General features: G+C 40.7%; 3 protein-coding genes across 5 annotated transcripts; all 3 read left to right on the top strand.

Moving 5' to 3' along the window:
• Window positions 1-25: 25 nt before the first annotated feature.
• Window positions 26-11,580, top strand: tbc1d22b (TBC1 domain family, member 22B). Of its 3 annotated transcripts, none has more exons than XM_029156856.3 (14): window positions 26-320; window positions 3,589-3,645; window positions 3,965-4,151; window positions 4,241-4,415; window positions 5,582-5,749; window positions 5,922-5,992; window positions 6,224-6,352; window positions 6,448-6,513; window positions 7,759-7,873; window positions 8,055-8,161; window positions 8,233-8,308; window positions 8,448-8,575; window positions 8,736-8,831; window positions 9,117-11,580. In XM_029156856.3, exons 1-14 carry the CDS (start codon window positions 265-267, stop codon window positions 9,243-9,245), a joined length of 1,560 nt encoding a protein of 519 aa, XP_029012689.1. In that variant the 5' UTR covers window positions 26-264; the 3' UTR covers window positions 9,246-11,580. The 3 variants fall into 3 exon arrangements, with proteins under 3 accessions (XP_029012689.1, XP_029012690.1, XP_029012691.1); XM_029156857.3 differs by having other exon boundaries at window positions 4,244-4,415; XM_029156858.3 differs by lacking the exon at window positions 3,589-3,645 and having other exon boundaries at window positions 27-320.
• An 858-nt stretch (window positions 11,581-12,438) lies between these two features.
• si:ch211-148l7.4 (uncharacterized protein LOC563603 homolog) lies at window positions 12,439-16,518 on the top strand. Its single transcript, XM_029157100.3, has 2 exons — window positions 12,439-12,808; window positions 13,193-16,518. Exon 2 carries the CDS (start codon window positions 13,213-13,215, stop codon window positions 14,812-14,814), a length of 1,602 nt encoding a protein of 533 aa, XP_029012933.1. The 5' UTR covers window positions 12,439-12,808; window positions 13,193-13,212; the 3' UTR covers window positions 14,815-16,518.
• Window positions 16,519-16,874: 356 nt separating this feature from the next.
• snrpg (small nuclear ribonucleoprotein polypeptide G) lies at window positions 16,875-18,092 on the top strand. The gene is made up of 4 exons (XM_029156485.3): window positions 16,875-17,012; window positions 17,166-17,188; window positions 17,540-17,664; window positions 17,891-18,092. Exons 1-4 carry the CDS (start codon window positions 16,981-16,983, stop codon window positions 17,939-17,941), a joined length of 231 nt encoding a protein of 76 aa, XP_029012318.1. The 5' UTR covers window positions 16,875-16,980; the 3' UTR covers window positions 17,942-18,092.
• The last annotated feature ends 56 nt before the right edge of the window (window positions 18,093-18,148 follow it).

An 18,148-nucleotide genomic window follows, 5' to 3' on the forward strand; every position in this document is an offset into this window, starting at 1 on the left:
TCACTGCACCTGTTCGAGCCGGCAGCCAATCACGCGCCTCGCGCGTTGCGCTCCAAGATGGCGTCTCCTGGCACTCTGTTTCACACATCGTCGCACTTGGAAGCCAAATATCACAATCTCGAGAGCGCTTAAACGCGCCGGGAACCGGGCCAGAAGGAGCCGCGCGGGGCCGACTCGTCACCAGTGAGACGCGGAAACGGGTTCCTCATGGTGTGTTCACGCCGGGCGCCGGTGTCGCTCTGACGGGGGTTGTGTGATCCGAGTATGGCCACCGACAACAGGATCAATTTTTGGAGGAGAAACGCTAAGGTTCCCGGAAGGTGGGTCCGTCAGTCGTAACAGAGCACGACTAACTTACTTTTGTTAAGAAAATCTTAAAATAATGTTAAGTGGGACGAGCGGTCTTTACAGAAACACAGGCCTGTATTTGCTTGAAGTGTTTATTAACTGTCTAAACGGAAAACGTTCCTACTAGCTTACAACTGTTGTCCTTAGCACAGTGTTACAGCAGATGTCGTGAAGCTAGTTTTAGTTCTGTCATTGGAGGACCGTGTGGTAGCGGTGAGCTTTTACGCATTCACTTGGAGACTTTTCGGGCATTTACTCGGTCTTGTGTGTCTGTATGAGCTGACAGCTTCGGGGCTGTGGAGCCGTCTGTGTCCGAGCAGCTGCCGCCATATGCCTCCTCCGTCAGTGATGACAGAGTCCTGGCACTGAAGTCGCCCGAGTGACAGCGGAGGAAAGTGTCCTGACGAGGCTGACTCCGGCCTGTCACGTCCCTGCGTTTGCATCCTCACGGTGGTTTTTATAGGATCAAGCACACTGAAAGAATGGATGCTCACGCACACAAAGCAGTGTCATGACCGAGTTTATTTGTAGAAGAAACAGGCGAACTTGTACTAGTAAACTAGAAAAACAGTTCTGTCTCAAAGGTCCTGCTTTCAAAATGTTACTGAAATGTCACTGATGGAAAGTAAGATTATTTATTCAAGTACTGTATTTTTTTTATTTTATTTCTGACAATGATCTTCATTTACCTTCACTTAAACTACAATTCAGTGGGAAATACTACACATTTTACCATCTTTATCATGTGTGCTGCTTATGTTTAACACTAAGCCTTTAGGTTACAGCGATAATAAAGCCTGAGTCTGCAGGGACGTTATCAGACAGATGTGGAACACACATGCTATCAATACAATTACATTCGTCACAGTTTAAACGCACAGGTTGTCCTATTAGTAACTAATGACCTCTTAGTAGCTATGTCCAGTTAAACATAAGTGTCATCATGAACATTGTTAAAGGATTTCTCTTAAACTTCATAATAATTCATTGTATGAGTGTATTTTAACATGTAAAGAATAAGAAACAAATTTCTACTGGGGAAACAACCTGGCTTTACAAAAATGCTTTTAACCCCACTTTAATTTAATAGAATTTTAGATTTTTTTTTTGTGCAACACAGGAAAAACATTTATACATTATTTTGTTAAAAACTACACTTCACCAAGTAATGTAACATATTTCAGCAGTACAAGGTCACTATAAGAGATAGAATAAGAAATATTTATCTTTATTTTGCCTCGCATGCCTTTATGTGTGATTCCTGTTTTACAACCTATTTGAGTTATGCCACACTGTGACATTAGGTTAAACATCTCATTCACTGTCCAGCAAACAGACTGTGTGTTCCTTCAGAGGACTGAAGATTAAGTGCTGATTCACCATCTGACTGTATTGCAAACACAGATGTTTACTTCTTTAGCTTGAATATTAAGGCAGTGCTTGCTATACATTGTACAGCCCAATTGAGTCCCAGCATGTAGACCTTGCTTGTAATCAATAGTTAATGGATTATGATGGGTGAAGGGGGAGGACGGAGCACAAGGGGTGCAGTCGGTTTGGGAAACACGAGAAGAGATGATCTCTAAGGAGAGGGCGTTGTTGCCTTTGTCACACACTCTGATCTTTCTTAAACTGCGGTGGGTGTAACGCTGCAAACACAAATACAAACATATGTTTGAACAGGAAAGCAAGAAGCCAGTTTCGCCGCCTGTCCTTGAGCTGCGCCTGATAAAATAATTGTGCAGCTATTAAACTAGACACTCACTGCCACTGCTAGATAATCAGCAGGCCCTGTTCTCAGCCACTGGCCTTATCTTTATCTGTGCGAGTGGCATGAATTAGGTTGACAGCTTCTAGCCTTGAGCATAAGAAGGAGCAGTTTGGCAAAATCTAAGCATTAATATTGACATTATTTACTTTATAGTCACACAAAGCCACTCAGCTGTTTTGAATGACGTGCTTATCGTGAGAGGAACTTCAAGCATACTTGCAAAGCTTTTTTAGACAAACAATCAAATTCGATTTAGTGCTAAAACACCACCAACCATTAGAAAATTCCTTTGGCTCCAGTCTTTAAATAGAGTCCTTATCACATAGAGCCCTCTTTAATGAAAGTCCTCAGGCTACAGTCAGTTTCCTATTAACTGAGTCTTTCTTAAGAGAGAAAAAAAAAACGTGATGCAAAGGATTTGATGGTAAACACAGATATGCATGTGAGTCTCAATTTACGCTCTTATTGTCAAACTTAACTGAAGTTTTGCAGTTAAACAACAATTACGCAAATATTTTATTTTACAAAGCCTAAAAGTTAAATGTGGGGTTGGAGGGAGGCTGCAGATGCCTATAAAGGGAAAGAAGATAAGGAAACGAGCTTTGTTGGCAATTGTGGATCTGGCCTACATCCCATCCTACGACTCGTCAGTGGGTCTGCTTTTGGTCAGCAGAGAGTTGGAAAGAAGCTGAGCATTTAGATTCTCGTATCCGCTAAACATAATGCCAAACACTGGGTGGTGAAGAACATGGGGGCTGTGCAAGCTGTCCCATGCTTCTGTTCAACGCACATTCAAAATAACACAATCTACATGAGAAGGGGTTAGAGGAGGAGGAGCAGAACTGTCATGTCATTAATAGAAGATGAAACTTCAGGCTGTATTTGCTGGCTCTTTGCTTCCATTGTGTGTGAAGCATCACAGAATCCTTCAAAAGCACTGATGGAGACAGATTACAATTAAAACGACTGTCAGTTGTTCAGCTATCCTCCCACAGGCTGCAGTACACCTAGTGCATGCTGTGATAACCCAAGAAACCAGTTGTCTGTATTTTATTTGATGCCCTGGGTTTGTGGACAAAAGTCAAGTCAGAGGCTGCACATTTACATTATCAAGCAAAATATATCTTTAGCTGCTTACAGTACACTGGCAGTGGAAAAATAAATAGATCTTGCCACACATTTTGTTACATTTATTTACAATCTCTGTTATTTGTTCACTGCTCCTTGGCATTTTGTTGTGTAGAAGGACTGAACAGTTTACTGCTACTTGGTAACAAGGGAAAATAAGTGAAGAGAAACACATTAAAGGGCAGGATGTGCGTCTGCCAACATTTCCCTGAATAATAATTAATGAAAAGTTGCGCTCAAAGGTCAAACCGAGACTTTAATACCTGGCCAGGTTAAAGAATGGGAAGCTGCATGTGTTTTCTCTGCACTGCAGTGACCACATGTCACGTCACTTTCTGCAGCGTGCAGCCTGTTTATGGAGCACAGCATCCGCCCCTTGACCCACGACTGCGGCGCACGTAAGTGCTCAACACAACTGGAATGTACTCTGTACATCCTGTCATCCATGTGGATGCAGCCACTCCCGTTTTCAGTCTTGTTTGCCGCTGGTTGTTCCATTGCTTCCAGTAGGTGACCGTGTGTGACCTGCATGCCCCCATGTGTGATGCAACGCTGACATTTATGTGTTTGAACCATAATGCTTTGTGTTTTGTTGGATTAGCAGTTTTGCTTTGTTTCGTTTCCTTTGGTGATATCCCATGATGCCTAATGTACAAAATTATAGTGCTGCCATGATTTTTTTTGGTTTATTTAAAATCAATTTCTGGCCCTGTACAGGTATCACAAGGACACAAAGCCCAAGTTCAACAATCCTAAATCCAAAAAGGCCTGTAGCTTCCACGAGTTTGCCCGCAGCACTAACGATGCTTGGGACATCGATGATGATGAGGAGGATGAGGATTTCCTCAGGACCCAAATGTCAACTCCATCCATATCGTCACGCCTGCACTCTACGTCCACACAGGTGGCTACCACATCATTTTCATCAATAAATAAAAGCAGCGATTAGCAAAGTGTTGTTCTGACGTAAAAAAGTTTTCTTTGATCTCTCAGCAGCAACAAAATGAGGCTGATGAAACAAAAAGCCAGATGCCAGACAGACTGGCTCCTCCCAAGACAGAAGTTCAAACCCTCCATGGTGATGGAGGGTTTGAAGAGACGAACTATGAACATGTCAACGGCAGGGTTGTCAAGTCTCATAGCGAGGCCCACCTCAACTCATCCTCAGGTATGCAGCTAATGTGTTGCAGTCTTATGTTCTACTTTAAGAACTAGTGAGCAATTTAATGGGTAACTCAAGGTGAAGGTAATTACCCTGTTAGCTGTGACCAGGACTGTTGCTGTTGTTCTCAGATGTATGAATACAGTATCACAAGCTTTGAGTGAGAGTGAATACTGAAAATAAATACAGAAAAATAACTGAGGATTGGTTTATAATAAATAAAGCTAGATGTAAGCAGGTATCTAAAAGAGGCATAGTATGGCCTCATGTTGTAGGAGTAAAGCTGTAGAGGACACAAACAACTCAGTAAGTACAAATAATAAAGAATCACTTGCAAAAGCATTATTGTTCTGTAGTGTACTGTGCTTCCATCCCTAAAACTCTTGAATGAACACATGAATCTTAGATAACTAATGCTAAATGGCATGACCCCACTGACTCTATATACTTAACCCATCTGAGATTTAATAAATAAAAATGAAAGTAATTATGAGACAGAATGTAGCTAAAATGATCTCCAGATAAACAAGAACTGTGTTTCGTGAACTGCAAGCAGTCAACAGATAATAGATATACAGATAAATACAGATAGATACAGATAATCTATATGAATGATACTGAGATCCTCAGTTAGGTCAGATCAGCCCTGATTGAATTTGTGCAGTATTTATTCATTTATTTATTTCAATTTTTACAAGCAAAGCCAGCATTATTCCCTCTGGTGTCTGCAGGAAAACGTTTTGTCATCTCAGCATAACCAAAGATTGCGCACAAATGAAAGTGACCTTTTCAGTCATTTTTAGACCAGATCATTTCTAGACTAAAGCAGTGAGAAGATTCTACTCTGTTCAGTTTTTAAATAGCTAGAGCCTGTAGATAGAGTTAAGATGCTCCCATTTGATTACTATACACCTCTTTGATCACTGTAGTTTGAATCTAATCTGGTGCCTCTGCATTTCAGTTGGAAGCCTAAGCATGTCCAAAAGTATGAAACGCAGGAGTGAGAAGTGACAACAGAATAATTAAATGTTTGACACTGAGAGAATGTATGTCGTCATGTTTAAACAGTATTGTATTAATTTGCAGTGTCATTCAACATTCTTTTGCAACCTTTTTTGCATAAGACACTTTTTTGTCAGAGTTTGTAATGTCTTTCATGCGGCCTTCCACAGTTCGTGCCACGCTACAGAAGCAGCAGTCGCTCCCAGTTCGCCCTATCATTCCACTGGTGGCTCGCATCTCAGACCAGAATGCGTCCGGGGCACCACCCATGACGGTTCGGGAGAAGAGCCGGCTGGACAAGTTCAAGCAGCTGCTGGCTAGTCCTAACACTGACCTAGGTACAGTGGGCGAACAGTGAACACAGCCATAGACCGTTCACAGTGAGGATGTGGAGTAGTTTTCTATACTGTCCGTCTGCGTGTGCTAATCGCTTCTGTGCTTTGATGTCTTCGAGCGTTCATTTACATCATTCCCAGATAAGCTACTAAGTCTGGCTCTGTTCTCTTACAGAAGAACTGCGGAAGCACAGCTGGTCAGGCATACCGAGAGAGGTCCGACCAATCACGTGGAGACTTCTGTCTGTAAGTCTCATGAGCTTCGGTGCTGCATCTTTGTCACGTTTAAAAACCTTTGTGAACCAGTTGTATTTTTCTCAAAAGTGACTCCATCGTGTAAAAGCCCTGTTCTCATGTGAAGCCTTATCTTCATTTATTTCTCTTATCTCATATGCCTGGACTGTTCTGTTCTTCTCATTTTGTTAACATAGTCAAAATGTTTCTGTTCCTTTCCTTTTTTTTTTATTTCACTCTCAGGGCTACCTGCCAGCCAACAAGGAGCGCAGAGAGCAAGTGCTGAAAAGAAAGAGGGATGAATACTTTGCTTTCATAGAGCAGTATTACCACTCCAGAACGGACGAGCACTATAAGGACACATACAGACAGGTAATGCTACAGTTAAAACAAATGGAGATATGCCCTAACACATTCAGGTTTCTTCATGTTTCTGCTTTGATTAAAATTGAGTTTGTTCTTGTTAGATTCATATCGACATTCCAAGAACCAACCCTCTGATTCCCCTGTTCCAGCAGCCTGTAGTCCAGGAGGTACAGTTCAAATGTTTTCATCAGTTTATATGCATGTGCCCACCAAGGGAGAGGCATCTACTGTCATCTGAACACCAGTTGTAACTTTGCAGCAACTTAACTAAAACTTTGCGTGAAGGGCGTTTTCGTACCTTTGTGTATTTGCTCTGGTCGAACGCAGCTGATCTGCCTGTAAACTTGTTTTCATACAAAAATGCATCAAACCACAAAAGAACATTGTCTCAGGTGTGGCATCCTGTGTGGATTTCAGATATATCTACTGTTGTTGTGACACTGAGAGAGAGGTTTATCTACATAGATTAATCGTCCTACAAGTGACTGGTACAACCACCCCCTTCTTATCTGTAACATATCCTGCAGCATGTACAGTCGAGACGAACTGCAGTGCACTAACCCTGTTCTTAGCTTTTGGCGTGTTTCCCAAAGTGATTTAAATTTGACTCTTTTGGGAGTTTGGATTAGGTATTTTGATGGCATGATTGCTGTTTTTTCACTAGATCACATGAACTGCACTCCAAGAGAGAAAAATGCACATGAATTCTGTTCTGTTGTGAAAGCAGCTTTATTTGCTACACTGCTAACCTGCTTCAAGTCACTGACCGGCCCATCTGCTGCTACTCATTCATTTTAAAACTTTGAAAACTTATTTGAAAAGGGATTTATTCTGTCCGAGTAGTTTAAGATCAGAACTATGAAATTGTGCAATGATGCTATGTTTTGTAACCGAGCATTAGCCAACCATTGAGGAAGAAGCTGCTTCGCGTACAAGCTTTTCCTGTTAAAAAAGGGAACTGCACTGACTGCAGCATGTTCCTAATTTTTTTATTCACTTATCAAAGATTTGTCTTTCATATTTACTAGAAACATAACATACAACATAAAAGTGACATAATTGATTTTCACCTTCCAGAGTTCTAATATTAGAGGTGTTCTAGTTTGCACTTCTGAAAAATGCAACATGCAGTACAACTACAAATTATTATAACTTGAAAATTGTATAATATTTAAAACTTCATAAGCACTTCAAAATGCCATTTAAGCATAATGTTTAAAAACTGCTTTTTCTTGGGACACTTATCCAGTGATCAGTGTAGTGATCAGTGGGCTTTTCACTTTAGATTCCTTAGGAAATGAGCCTGGTTCAATGCATTTAAAAGTATATTTCACCTATTATGTGAAATCCTGTCAATGCAGTTTTGGATTTTTTTTGAAAAGCATAATAAATCTGACCATTTCCTTCTGCAGGTGTTTGAGCGCATTCTCTTCATCTGGGCCATCCGTCACCCAGCCAGTGGTTACGTCCAGGGAATCAATGACTTGGTCACACCCTTCTTTGTCGTCTTCCTGTCTGAGTTTGTCAGTAAGTCATGGTGGGAAATCCCTGTCACAGTGTCTGTGGTTTGCACTTTGTTGTCTAGTGCTAGTGTTTTTTATTTACGCATTTACGCTATATACAACATATTTCCAACATCTTAAACTTTTTGTTCAAAAAGTTAAACATTTTAGGCTGTATGTGCTTCATTGTTTTTTTATCGTTTCAGCTGAGGATGTGGAGAACTTCAGGTTTGCAGCGCTGCCTCTGGACACGCAGAGAAACATTGAAGCTGACAGCTTCTGGTGCATGAGCAAGCTGCTAGATGGAATACAGGTCTGCGCAAAAAAACAACTTCAGAAACATAAAAAAGTGGGTCAATTTACTGACATTGATTTTTTTTTCAGGACAACTACACCTTTGCTCAGCCTGGAATACAGAATAAAGTGAAAGCTTTAGAGGAGCTGGTCAGTCGGATAGATGGTTAGTGTCCTCATGTTTTTTTCAGAAGGCGTTTGAAGGTGTTTGTTTGTTTGTTTGAAATTGTGTTCTTTCCATTTTAATAAAACAGTGCTGGTAAAAGAAAAACTGTTTTATCCTCCTATTTGTTGTCTGTCTCCAGAGGACATTCACAATCATTTTAAGAAGTATGAGGTGGAGTACCTGCAATTTGCTTTTCGGTGGATGAACAATCTGCTGATGAGAGAGCTGCCACTTCGCTGCACTATCCGTCTCTGGGACACCTACCAGGTGCTGTACCGTTAATCCTTTCCAACTGAAAACCACCCAGTACAACCGCAGCACAAACCACTGCCCGAGGAAGTGTAGCATTCACTTCACTGCGAGCACTTTTCATTGCACAGGATTTGTTAAGTTGACTGGTTTGTGTTTTTTTGTTTTTCCCCAATAGGCTGAATCTGAAGGTTTCTCCCACTTCCACTTGTACGTCTGTGCTGCTTTTCTCATTGAGTGGCGTAAAGAAATCCTTTCAATGATTGACTTTCAGGTACCGTTATCTTGTTTTTAGCAAATCATTTAGGTGAATTTACATCTAGGTTCATCAGGCCTACACAGATGGACCATTTTTACTCTTTTTGCTGTGTACAGTACATGGCACAACTGTAGAAGACTCCTACTTTAGTGGCTTACAAAATATTTTAATTTGAACTTTGACAGTTTTAAATCCCTTTGTAGTCACCTTAAACCCATACACCTCACAAGATGCAGGATTTTCTCCTACAGTATATAATATAACCCCAATGTCTTGAAATGACTTTCTGTCTCTCTTCAGGGCCTTCTCATGCTACTGCAGAACCTTCCCACAATCCACTGGGGCAATGAGGAAGTGGGTCTCCTCCTGGCTGAAGCTTACAGGCTGAAGTACATGTTTGCAGATGCACCCAGCCATTACAAGAGATAAGCCTTCACATCAAATGCAGAACTTTTAAATACAATCAGTCTAGACTGTGTCAGTTGGAGTATCTGCGCTGCTCCACTCAGCATCAGGAGGTTGATAACTCAGAGCCACTGAATTCATCCTTTGAAAATGAAGTCTACTGAACATCATGCTGGTGCAGCCAGAGAGCTCAGTGTCTATATGCAGTCAATGCACTGCACAGTGGACTGTTACAGTATAAACAACCAATGCCATGCAATCTTGGTTTACTTTTACTGTTTTGGCTCATCTAACATTTACTCTTAAGTGAAATGCACACTGTAACATTAAGGGATGATGAATGTTTGTGAGATTGTCCTTTTAGTGAAAGCTGATATGTAGAGTATATTTTTTGCAAATTTGTTTTAGTTATTGTTTTACAAGGGAAATATTATGTGTAAACCAGTTAACTACAAGGATTTTGTCCCCTTTTCCTTTACTTATTTAGTCTGACACTGTTAAGCTATTTGAAATAAGACAGACTTTGGCTTTTCACTCTGCTTTTTTTCTCTAATAGGTCATGTCTACTCAATGTGAGTGGACATGCAAATCCCAGTTAGAACTTTTTCTAAAATGAATTAAAACTAAAAATCTGCGGAATGGTAATAAAAATGAACCTTTATTTATCTGACAGGTGTAATATAGTCTGACCGCTGCAACACAGTAAAAAACAAGTCAGTATGGGCTGTTACTGTACGGGACCTTTCCTGTAAAGCCTGTGCCTGTAATTCATTCAAATTTTATTACAAGCACTTATTGCTGATTGTTTCAGTTTTCCAAGTGCAATAACTAACTCATTGTTGCTGGATACAAGGCTTCAGCTGCTGAACTGCTGTGAGGGCTTGAAGATCACGCGTGATCATCATTCATACGTTTTTACTTATATTTCCTCTTCCACAACATTCTTTGCTTTCTTTTTGCATTTTAGAAACAGTCCCAAGATTTTTTTTAAATTGAGTTTGTATCGGGGGTTGGGTTCCCATGTTTGCACTATACAATCAACTTATTAAACTCCATCATTTGAAATTTGGCTTTTGGACTTGGAGAACCAAGGGTAGTGAATGATTGAATCAGTGTTTTATTTCAGGTAATGTCTTGGTTTCATTCTTAAAAACTGATTTGATATCAGTTTGATTTTAATCATTTAGGCTTTTGAGTTTAGCTATAGAGAAGATGAACAGACCTGAATGGATCAGGAATCACAGACTTTGTGGTTAATGTAGCTTTGGAATTCCCTGTTTGTTTGTGAGTTGTAAAAAAATAGATTAGAAAAATTAATATGAAATTATTATATTGTAGACAATTAAAATACTCTTTAGGTAGAGATTGTGGCACAATTCAGAATCTTAACTCTTAGAAAGAGCACATGCTGGACGGTACTGAAGCAGTTGCTAGATGGTCGAGGTGCAGCTCAGCTACATGATGATGCCTTCCTTATACATATTTGTAAAGAACTCCTGTCTTTTAAACTGCAACAGAGATACATTCTTGGTTGTCATTGATGTATATGTCTTATATTTCTTTTCAGTTCAGTTGCTCACATACATTGAATTCTCTTAGAGGAGTATGTGTTTTACCACACATCTACCTTCATTACCAGTGATAATTATGACCCAGTGTATGTCTGAAGGATGTGACAATCATTAGTATTTGGTACTTTGATTTCTGTATTTATAATGTCTCTGGTCTGTACTTGTGAATGTTGAACAATTCAGAAGTAAATGCTTTATCAGGCAAAGTTAAAATCTACGTCTGCTGTGCACCAGATGTCTGTTATCCCAGTCATTGTAGACTGGAAAATATAGAATTTGGAGACATCTTCCATATTTAGATCACATCTTTCAGGTATTATTTGGTCTATAAATTGAAGCCAGAGTTGCTTCACAACATTTGTTTCAGTGCTACTGAGTATACTGTGCTACTTAAATGTTCATCAGCTTTGTTTGACTTACTTTCTGTATGTTCTGTGAGTTACATTTTGCCTTTAGCCTTAATGTTGGTTTTCTCCATTCAGGTGTGCCAACTGATTGTGCCCCTACCATGATGGTATCTTTCACTCCAAGCTGGGTTTATGTAAATGCCACATGTATTTAAAAATTGATAACTAAAGACTGACAAAAGAAAACCTGATTTGTTTGAAATGTGTTCATGTTGTTTCAAAAGTAATTTGCCAAAACATTATTGGACCGATTAAAAATATGTTTCAGTAGTCACTGCTGGCTGCAGCCTTAGATACAGATTTCAGTATTATTACAGTACTTTCTCTAAACTGTATATGATGTTTTACTTTTTGTTTACATAAAATTATTGTTATTCTTCATCATTTCCTTTTTATATGGAAGCATAAGTCAATCAATCAGCTAATATGGTATTTTAATTCAGAAAACTGCAAATTATAAACCACCCTGAATTATATTATTATTGGTAAGTTTAAGTTTTGGTAAGTGCATAAGATGAAGATTAGTTTAGTTACATAGTAGCCAGTTTTGTCAACTGGCAAACACAATAGTGCTGTAACACATACAAGAGTGTATCCTCTGGCGTCGAAGTGACATAAATACACACTGATCACTTTATTTGCAACTATCACATTTTTTCAGTTGCTAAATATGTTAATGTTTGCTTTCATTTGTGGCATCATTGTATTGTTACACTGGGTTGAAGATGTAAAATATTTCCACAAAGGTCGACTAACTTTACTGGTTAATTAGTTAGGTGTCTAGACACCAAGATTTGTCTTCCTATGTGTCTTTGGGCTATTTAATTCTTCTGATTTTAAAACTTTTAAAAAGTCTCCTCCGTTCTCTCCTACTATTTTCTCGACTAGGGAGCTAAGACCTTTCTCTATAGGGTTAGTATAAATGTAAACACAAACGTACGAATGTTGCCTCAGTGAAGTTTTCAAATATTGTTCACCTCAAATGTTAAATTTATGCAAAAGAGAATAAAGAACAAAACAAAAAAATCCTAATTAGTGTTGAATAGAACAATAACAACAGTAAACGTTACATTAAAACCCTTCTTTTTTTGATATAAAGCTCAGGACCTGACGAGCTTCCACTCTAAAGTTAAAAATTGGTGTTTGTCCATAGGTGTGTTGGTTTCAACAACAATTCACCTGAAAACTGATCATCATTAAATAAACCGTTTTTCCCGTATTTCAGATCAGGTGTTTACGTGGGCACGTCCACCGCGCTGTGGATTGTGGGTAGCTCCCGAGCAAAGTACGGTGAAGTCTGCTCTTTTTCTGCAGCCCTGCGCCGCACGCTTTCCGAACTCTGCAGGTTCATAGAAAGTCAAGGGCGTCTCTCGTGGAGTCCGTCAACTTCCGAACCGGACAGCGTTCGGAGCTTTTCGACTTCCCGATAAGTCTGCGACGCGGCTGAATCGCAACTACGGACCTCGAAATTGAGCCAAACTTCGGCTTCACTTTTGCAGCCATGCCAGTGTGGTTTGCGGTTCCGAGTCCAGATGTTTACGCCACATACTGGTTCGGTTTGAGCACCTGGAAACATATGAGTCGCTCGGCATTCGTCTGAGTGTGCAAGGTGAGCGCTTGTAACGAGGGGAACCGAGCTTTCTTCAACAAGTTAGCACAGCTAGCTACGAGCTAATGTTAGCAAACACGAAGCCAGTATGTTGACGTTTAGTAGCGTTTACGACTTACTGAGCCGATCACTGTTTATGTGCAAAGACATTAAATTGCCTATAATTAACATTGTTATCTAGACAGAGCAAGAAACTAGCAGGAAGCACGCTTCCTCCTTTCACGTCGTTATTACCTGTTGGCTCCACTTCACTGGTCAGGCAGCCCGAAACACACACTGCACACATGCATTGCATATAACACTGTAGAGGACACGTGCGTCTATATTCACGTTTTGTGATAATAAGGTAAATTATTCAATGTTTAACTCTGTCCACTAAATCAGAGAGAAGCTTGGCAAAAAGGATGGATGGCGTCAGCTGGAGCACCACAGCGAGTCCAGAGTCATTCAGCCGTTCCAAGACGCCGTCAGAAACTCTGTCCAGACTCGCCAGTCTGATCGCACGGGCTGAGACCAAACACCACACGCGAACCCAGAGGCAGGAGCCGTCCCATCTGTCCACATGCGTGTGTCAGGAGTGTGGTGAAGGCTTCCCCTATACAACAGATTTGTTGCACCACCAGGACCTGAAACACGCGCTACCCAAGCCTCACCGGTGTCCTTTGTGTGGGCAGGAATTCTCGCTGAGGTCATCCTTACAGCTACACAAGTGTGATCAGGAGTCCTCATCGTGTGAGCTTTGTGACGGGGAGTCACAGCTCAGTTCTCCATGCCCTGCATGTATGACTCTCCCTTCCGATCCTAACAGGCAGGAGAAGTCCTTTCACCGCCAGCCCCACCTCCTGGACAGTAGTCCTTATGCGTGTGCCCCATGTGGGAGAGGCTTCAGCCAGAAGCAAGCTCTGCTGCAGCATCAGCAGGCTGGCTGCACCGAACCACCATCTTCATCAGATGTAGTCAAAGCAAGTAGCCTTCCAGATGATTCTCCTCCAGTTTCTGAGGGGGACTCTCCCCGCTCAGATACTTCTGACACACCAGGCCCTAGCAGCAGAGGTGCCAACATGTGCCAGTGCTGTTTGAGGACTTTCCGCACACAGGCAGCACTGCAGCAGCATAAACACACTAATCACACAGAGAAGATGTCGACGGCTCCACGGGGAAAAAGAGCCAAAGGAGAATCCACGGGTGAAGAAGTGAGGAGAAGAGGAAACATCAAGGTGAATGGAGCGGCAAAGAGAAGGTTAAACACAAAGCAAAAGCTCCTGAGCTGTCGCTCCTGTGACATGGTTTTTAGGAACACCTCCAAACTCTACATGCACAGAAAAGAGAACCACACCAGAGACAAGATTATTCAGAGTGAACCAAGGCCAGTCATCACCAAGCGCAGGAGAACAGGCACATACCCATGTCAGATCTGCGGCAAAGTTTTCATGCATCATTTGTCACTTCGTGCACATTACAGACAGCACCATGCCTCATTCTTCACCTCAATTAGAAGCAAAAGCCATACTGTAGAATGTGTCCCCACCAAAGACTCAAGTTTGTCAGAGCATAACCCAAATCAAGTGAAAAGCAGCCCGGCAGACAGTAAGACTGTTCGAGCTGGTCCAGGGAGGCCGAAGAGGGTGGCCAGATTAGGAGCTAAGGACCAACATCAAGGGTTGTGCAGAGAGGGACAAGAACTAAAGCAGACAGGGGGGCAGGAGGAGGATGAAGAGGAGGAAAAAGAGTTCCCATGCCCTTCCTGTGTAGAGGTTTTTCCTCTACAGTCACAGCTGAGGGAGCACATGGAGCTCCACCAGTCCTCCGTGAAGCGGAGGCAGTGCTGCGTGTGCACCAACGAGATGGACACGTGTAAATGGCCGAGTTCAAAGCGGCAGAGGCTGTACCACTGTGTTCCCTGCCAGCAGGGCTTCACAGCACTGGACCCTTTCCTAGAACACTGTCAGGAGCACCTGCGAGTCCGGGTGGAGGAGGACCGCATCGCAGAGGCCAGCAAAGCCTGAGATGCGACTTGAATGTGGTCAGCGGTTGCCTTTATGCCTTGAAGAATGAGAGAGTGGAGGGTGATGAAAGCTGTTGATGAGCCAGCTCACTAATCAAACTTCACACAAACTGTTGTTAGTTCATTGATATCAGCATTAAAATTGTTTTAAATAAAAAAGGATGGGTTGCTATATGACCACACAGGGATTTTTTGCATGTTTTATTTCTAGTTACATGTAACAAATTCTTTACTGCCAACCAAAGTATAGCACATAGTAGACCTTTTTAAATTTTCAACATCCTCCTCTCTGGAATTTGTAAATACATTTATGTAACGCCCATAACTAAAAAACATTTTCCTAGATGATCCCAAGATGTTCCACCTTTAGATTTGTAACATTCAAGCAGCAGCATTACAGCCACAAACATACGAAATGTGGACCTTGCCAAGGTTTGTGTTTGCTCATCCACTTTGTGTTGAAGGGATCCTCTACCATGTATCTGTTCCAAAAATTGGTAAAACTTTACTTTGATGAACTACTGCCACTCTGCAAACTGTCTTCACCGGCCTGTGTCATCCTGAGAACTTTAATAAAACATGCAAAAGACCAACTTGTACCTGTATAGAGTTTGAAATAACTATTTCTTCATTTTTTTAATCAACCACTTGAAAGATCAGGGCCCTGTTTTGAAGCATTTAAAGCTAAAACGAAAGCTGCAGACTTGTGGTGGAACTAGACCATCTTTAGTAACACTTGAAATCATTGACCTGCACAAGGCTGTTGCTTTCCAACTAAAGCACTGTCTGTTTTACTAGGCTTTGTTTTGTAAGTGTTGTCTGTCTCTGTTGTATTTGTTTTACTTCACTGAGTCTTAAGTTGCCCCCTTCCAGATAACTAGTACCAATACCAATACTAATCTGCTTATCAGCTGTATCTCTTAACCTTGGGTTCATGTAAAAGAGCCAGGAATTGTTGTGAATCAGTGACTTCAGATCCATGAACTAAAATAACTTTGGCTGAAACTACTGACTAAAAGGACTAATCTGTAGATGCATTTTGCATATGTGAAGCAATAAAAGCCTTAATCCACTGAAATGTCAAAACTCTTTCAACCCAGAGTGAAAAGGGAGCCACATCCGCCTGCTGATCTCACTTCGTTGGTACTGGCCTCTGGATAGTCACATCTGTCTTCTGGTTTGCTCCTTTTGTCTTAGGGTTTTGGTAATAATGAATCTCAGGTGTGTTACTTGCTACATTGTCACTCTTGTGTTTGGGATTTCAGTGTTTGCCTTTTCTCTAGCACTGTTTAGGGCACTAGATAAAATTTGAGTGCTTCACGTTCATGTGTGCCAATTATTTTGATAGTCCTGCCCTGGTCTATACAGCAGTCCAACTCTGAATAGCTGTCTGGGATGGTTCTATGTTATACAGTGCCTTTATTATGGCCTGTTTTAATGCTGGCTTGTACTCTGGTGGGGTTAACTAGCTATGCAAACAGACTGACGCTTGAAAAATGCTTGATAAATGTCTTTTAGTGAACTGAACAAAGATCTGTGAATTTCCTTTTTTGTACTTTTCAGCTACTGTTTTCAAGTTGCTACTGTAAAAGTGTAGAACATGATTTAATAGGTTTTGAATCTTCCACTTTTTGAAGTATTTCATGAATTAGTTACTTGCTCTTTATAGATGCCATGATTATTAATTAAACCCTAACAATCATCACTTGTTGTTTGGTATTTCTGTTGCATTATATTTGCATGTATATGATCTGCACATTTATTTCAATGCTACATTTCACATGGCATTAAGCTAAAGACCCCACATACTTGTCTGAAAAACACTATGAAGAAACCAGTGTTTTATCACAGGATGTGTTGCGCATTAAAAGAAAATACTTTGTATGCATTAGATTGCAAGATGACAATATGAACAATGATCCGCAACACACACAAAACAACCAGAAAGTGATCAAAAAAATCAACCATGGAAATATACAAAATGTTAGAATCTAAATTATGCAATACACGGATTACCATGTGGTGGCGCTGTGCAGAGACTCGACGAACCGTGTCCACCGGAAGTGTATCAGTAACTTCCGGTGTCTCGATACACGCTTTTCCTTCCGCGGTTTTGTGAAACGAAATTCATACGAGTAGCAATCGGCTCGTAGAAAATAAATACAAAATGAGCAAAGCGCATCCACCCGAGCTGAAGAAGTAAGTGTTGAGATTCGTTGACTAAGCGCTAATTATGTAGTTCGAGTTGGACCCGCAGTGTAACCTCGTGGGTGTTGTTTGTGCTTAGCGCCGGTTAGCATTAGCTAATTAGGTCTGTTTAATGTAACGTAATGTTGCTTTTGTCTTTTTCAGATTCATGGACAAGAAGCTTTCATGTGAGTATAGCCTCAGTTTGTACTTCATATCCTGAAAGTTTAAAGGCGGTTTAATTTTTTAATCGTCTCTTTGAACTACACAATTAGTAATTTATTACGCATTTGATATGGCGATAAAGTAATATGCTGACTGACATTTCCTTGATTAAGATTGATAAACATTTCATTCACATTACATGGCATTAGATAAAATGCATATTTTGCATTTTGGCGCTTGTTGACTGTTGTATTTGCTGGACTGCTGCACAGGCTTTTAAAGCAGTGGGTTGAGACAATTAAATATTTTGTTAATTAATTCATTTAAAGCAACCAGGACTTCTAAACTGTGGTTAAACTAAACATTTTTTTTAGTGAAGTTGAATGGAGGTCGACATGTCCAGGGTATCCTGCGAGGCTTTGATCCCTTCATGAACCTGGTGGTGGACGACTGTCTGGAAATGGGCCCAGGAGGTCAACAGAACACCATTGGGATGGTGGTCAGTGTCTTTTCCATATTAATTTTGCTAAACTCCATCACTAAACAGATAGTGTGTGGCGTTTAAGTACCTTTTTGTGTAATTGCTGTTTGTGTGATGTCAGTATCATAAACTCTCAACTGCTGTGCTGGACAGTATTTAAAGCACTGGCATTAATTTCTTCATTGTTGCACCTCTCAGAATTTTATGCAAATGCAGAAAATTGATGTGATTTTACTTCTTGTAGGTCATCAGGGGAAACAGCATCATCATGTTGGAGGCCTTGGAGAGAGTATGAGAGGATCCTAGTGGCTGCAAATGCAGAAGAGTGTGACCCACATTCTGTTATTTGTAACATTAGTTCTTTGACAAAGGCAAAGCTTTTTCTCCTTTTTATTTGTTTTGAACATTTTGTTTTGTGTACTTTTGTGAATAAACGTTTTTCATTACTTTTTGTGTTTGTATGTTCAATTTGACTCTTTTGCAACAAGATTAACAGAAATCT

The sequence above is a fragment of the Betta splendens genome, chromosome 7 (genome assembly GCF_900634795.4).
Source record: "Betta splendens chromosome 7, fBetSpl5.4, whole genome shotgun sequence".
Taxonomy (NCBI): domain Eukaryota; kingdom Metazoa; phylum Chordata; class Actinopteri; order Anabantiformes; family Osphronemidae; genus Betta; species Betta splendens.

Bases quoted from the DNA above. Each gene is read 5' to 3' on its own strand.
- snrpg (XM_029156485.3), top strand. From the start codon at position 16,981: ATGAGCAAAGCGCATCCACCCGAGCTGAAGAA. The intron at 17,013-17,165 runs GTAAGTGTTGAG...TGTCTTTTTCAG, and splicing joins CATCCACCCGAGCTGAAGAA to ATTCATGGACAAGAAGCTTT. The intron at 17,665-17,890 runs GTCAGTGTCTTT...TACTTCTTGTAG, and splicing joins AGAACACCATTGGGATGGTG to GTCATCAGGGGAAACAGCAT.
- si:ch211-148l7.4 (XM_029157100.3), top strand. From the start codon at position 13,213: ATGGATGGCGTCAGCTGGAGCACCACAGCGAGTCCAGAGTCATTCAGC.
- tbc1d22b (XM_029156856.3), top strand. From the start codon at position 265: ATGGCCACCGACAACAGGATCAATTTTTGGAGGAGAAACGCTAAGGTT. The intron at 5,750-5,921 runs GTACAGTGGGCG...GTTCTCTTACAG, and splicing joins TAGTCCTAACACTGACCTAG to AAGAACTGCGGAAGCACAGC. The intron at 8,832-9,116 runs GTACCGTTATCT...GTCTCTCTTCAG, and splicing joins TTTCAATGATTGACTTTCAG to GGCCTTCTCATGCTACTGCA.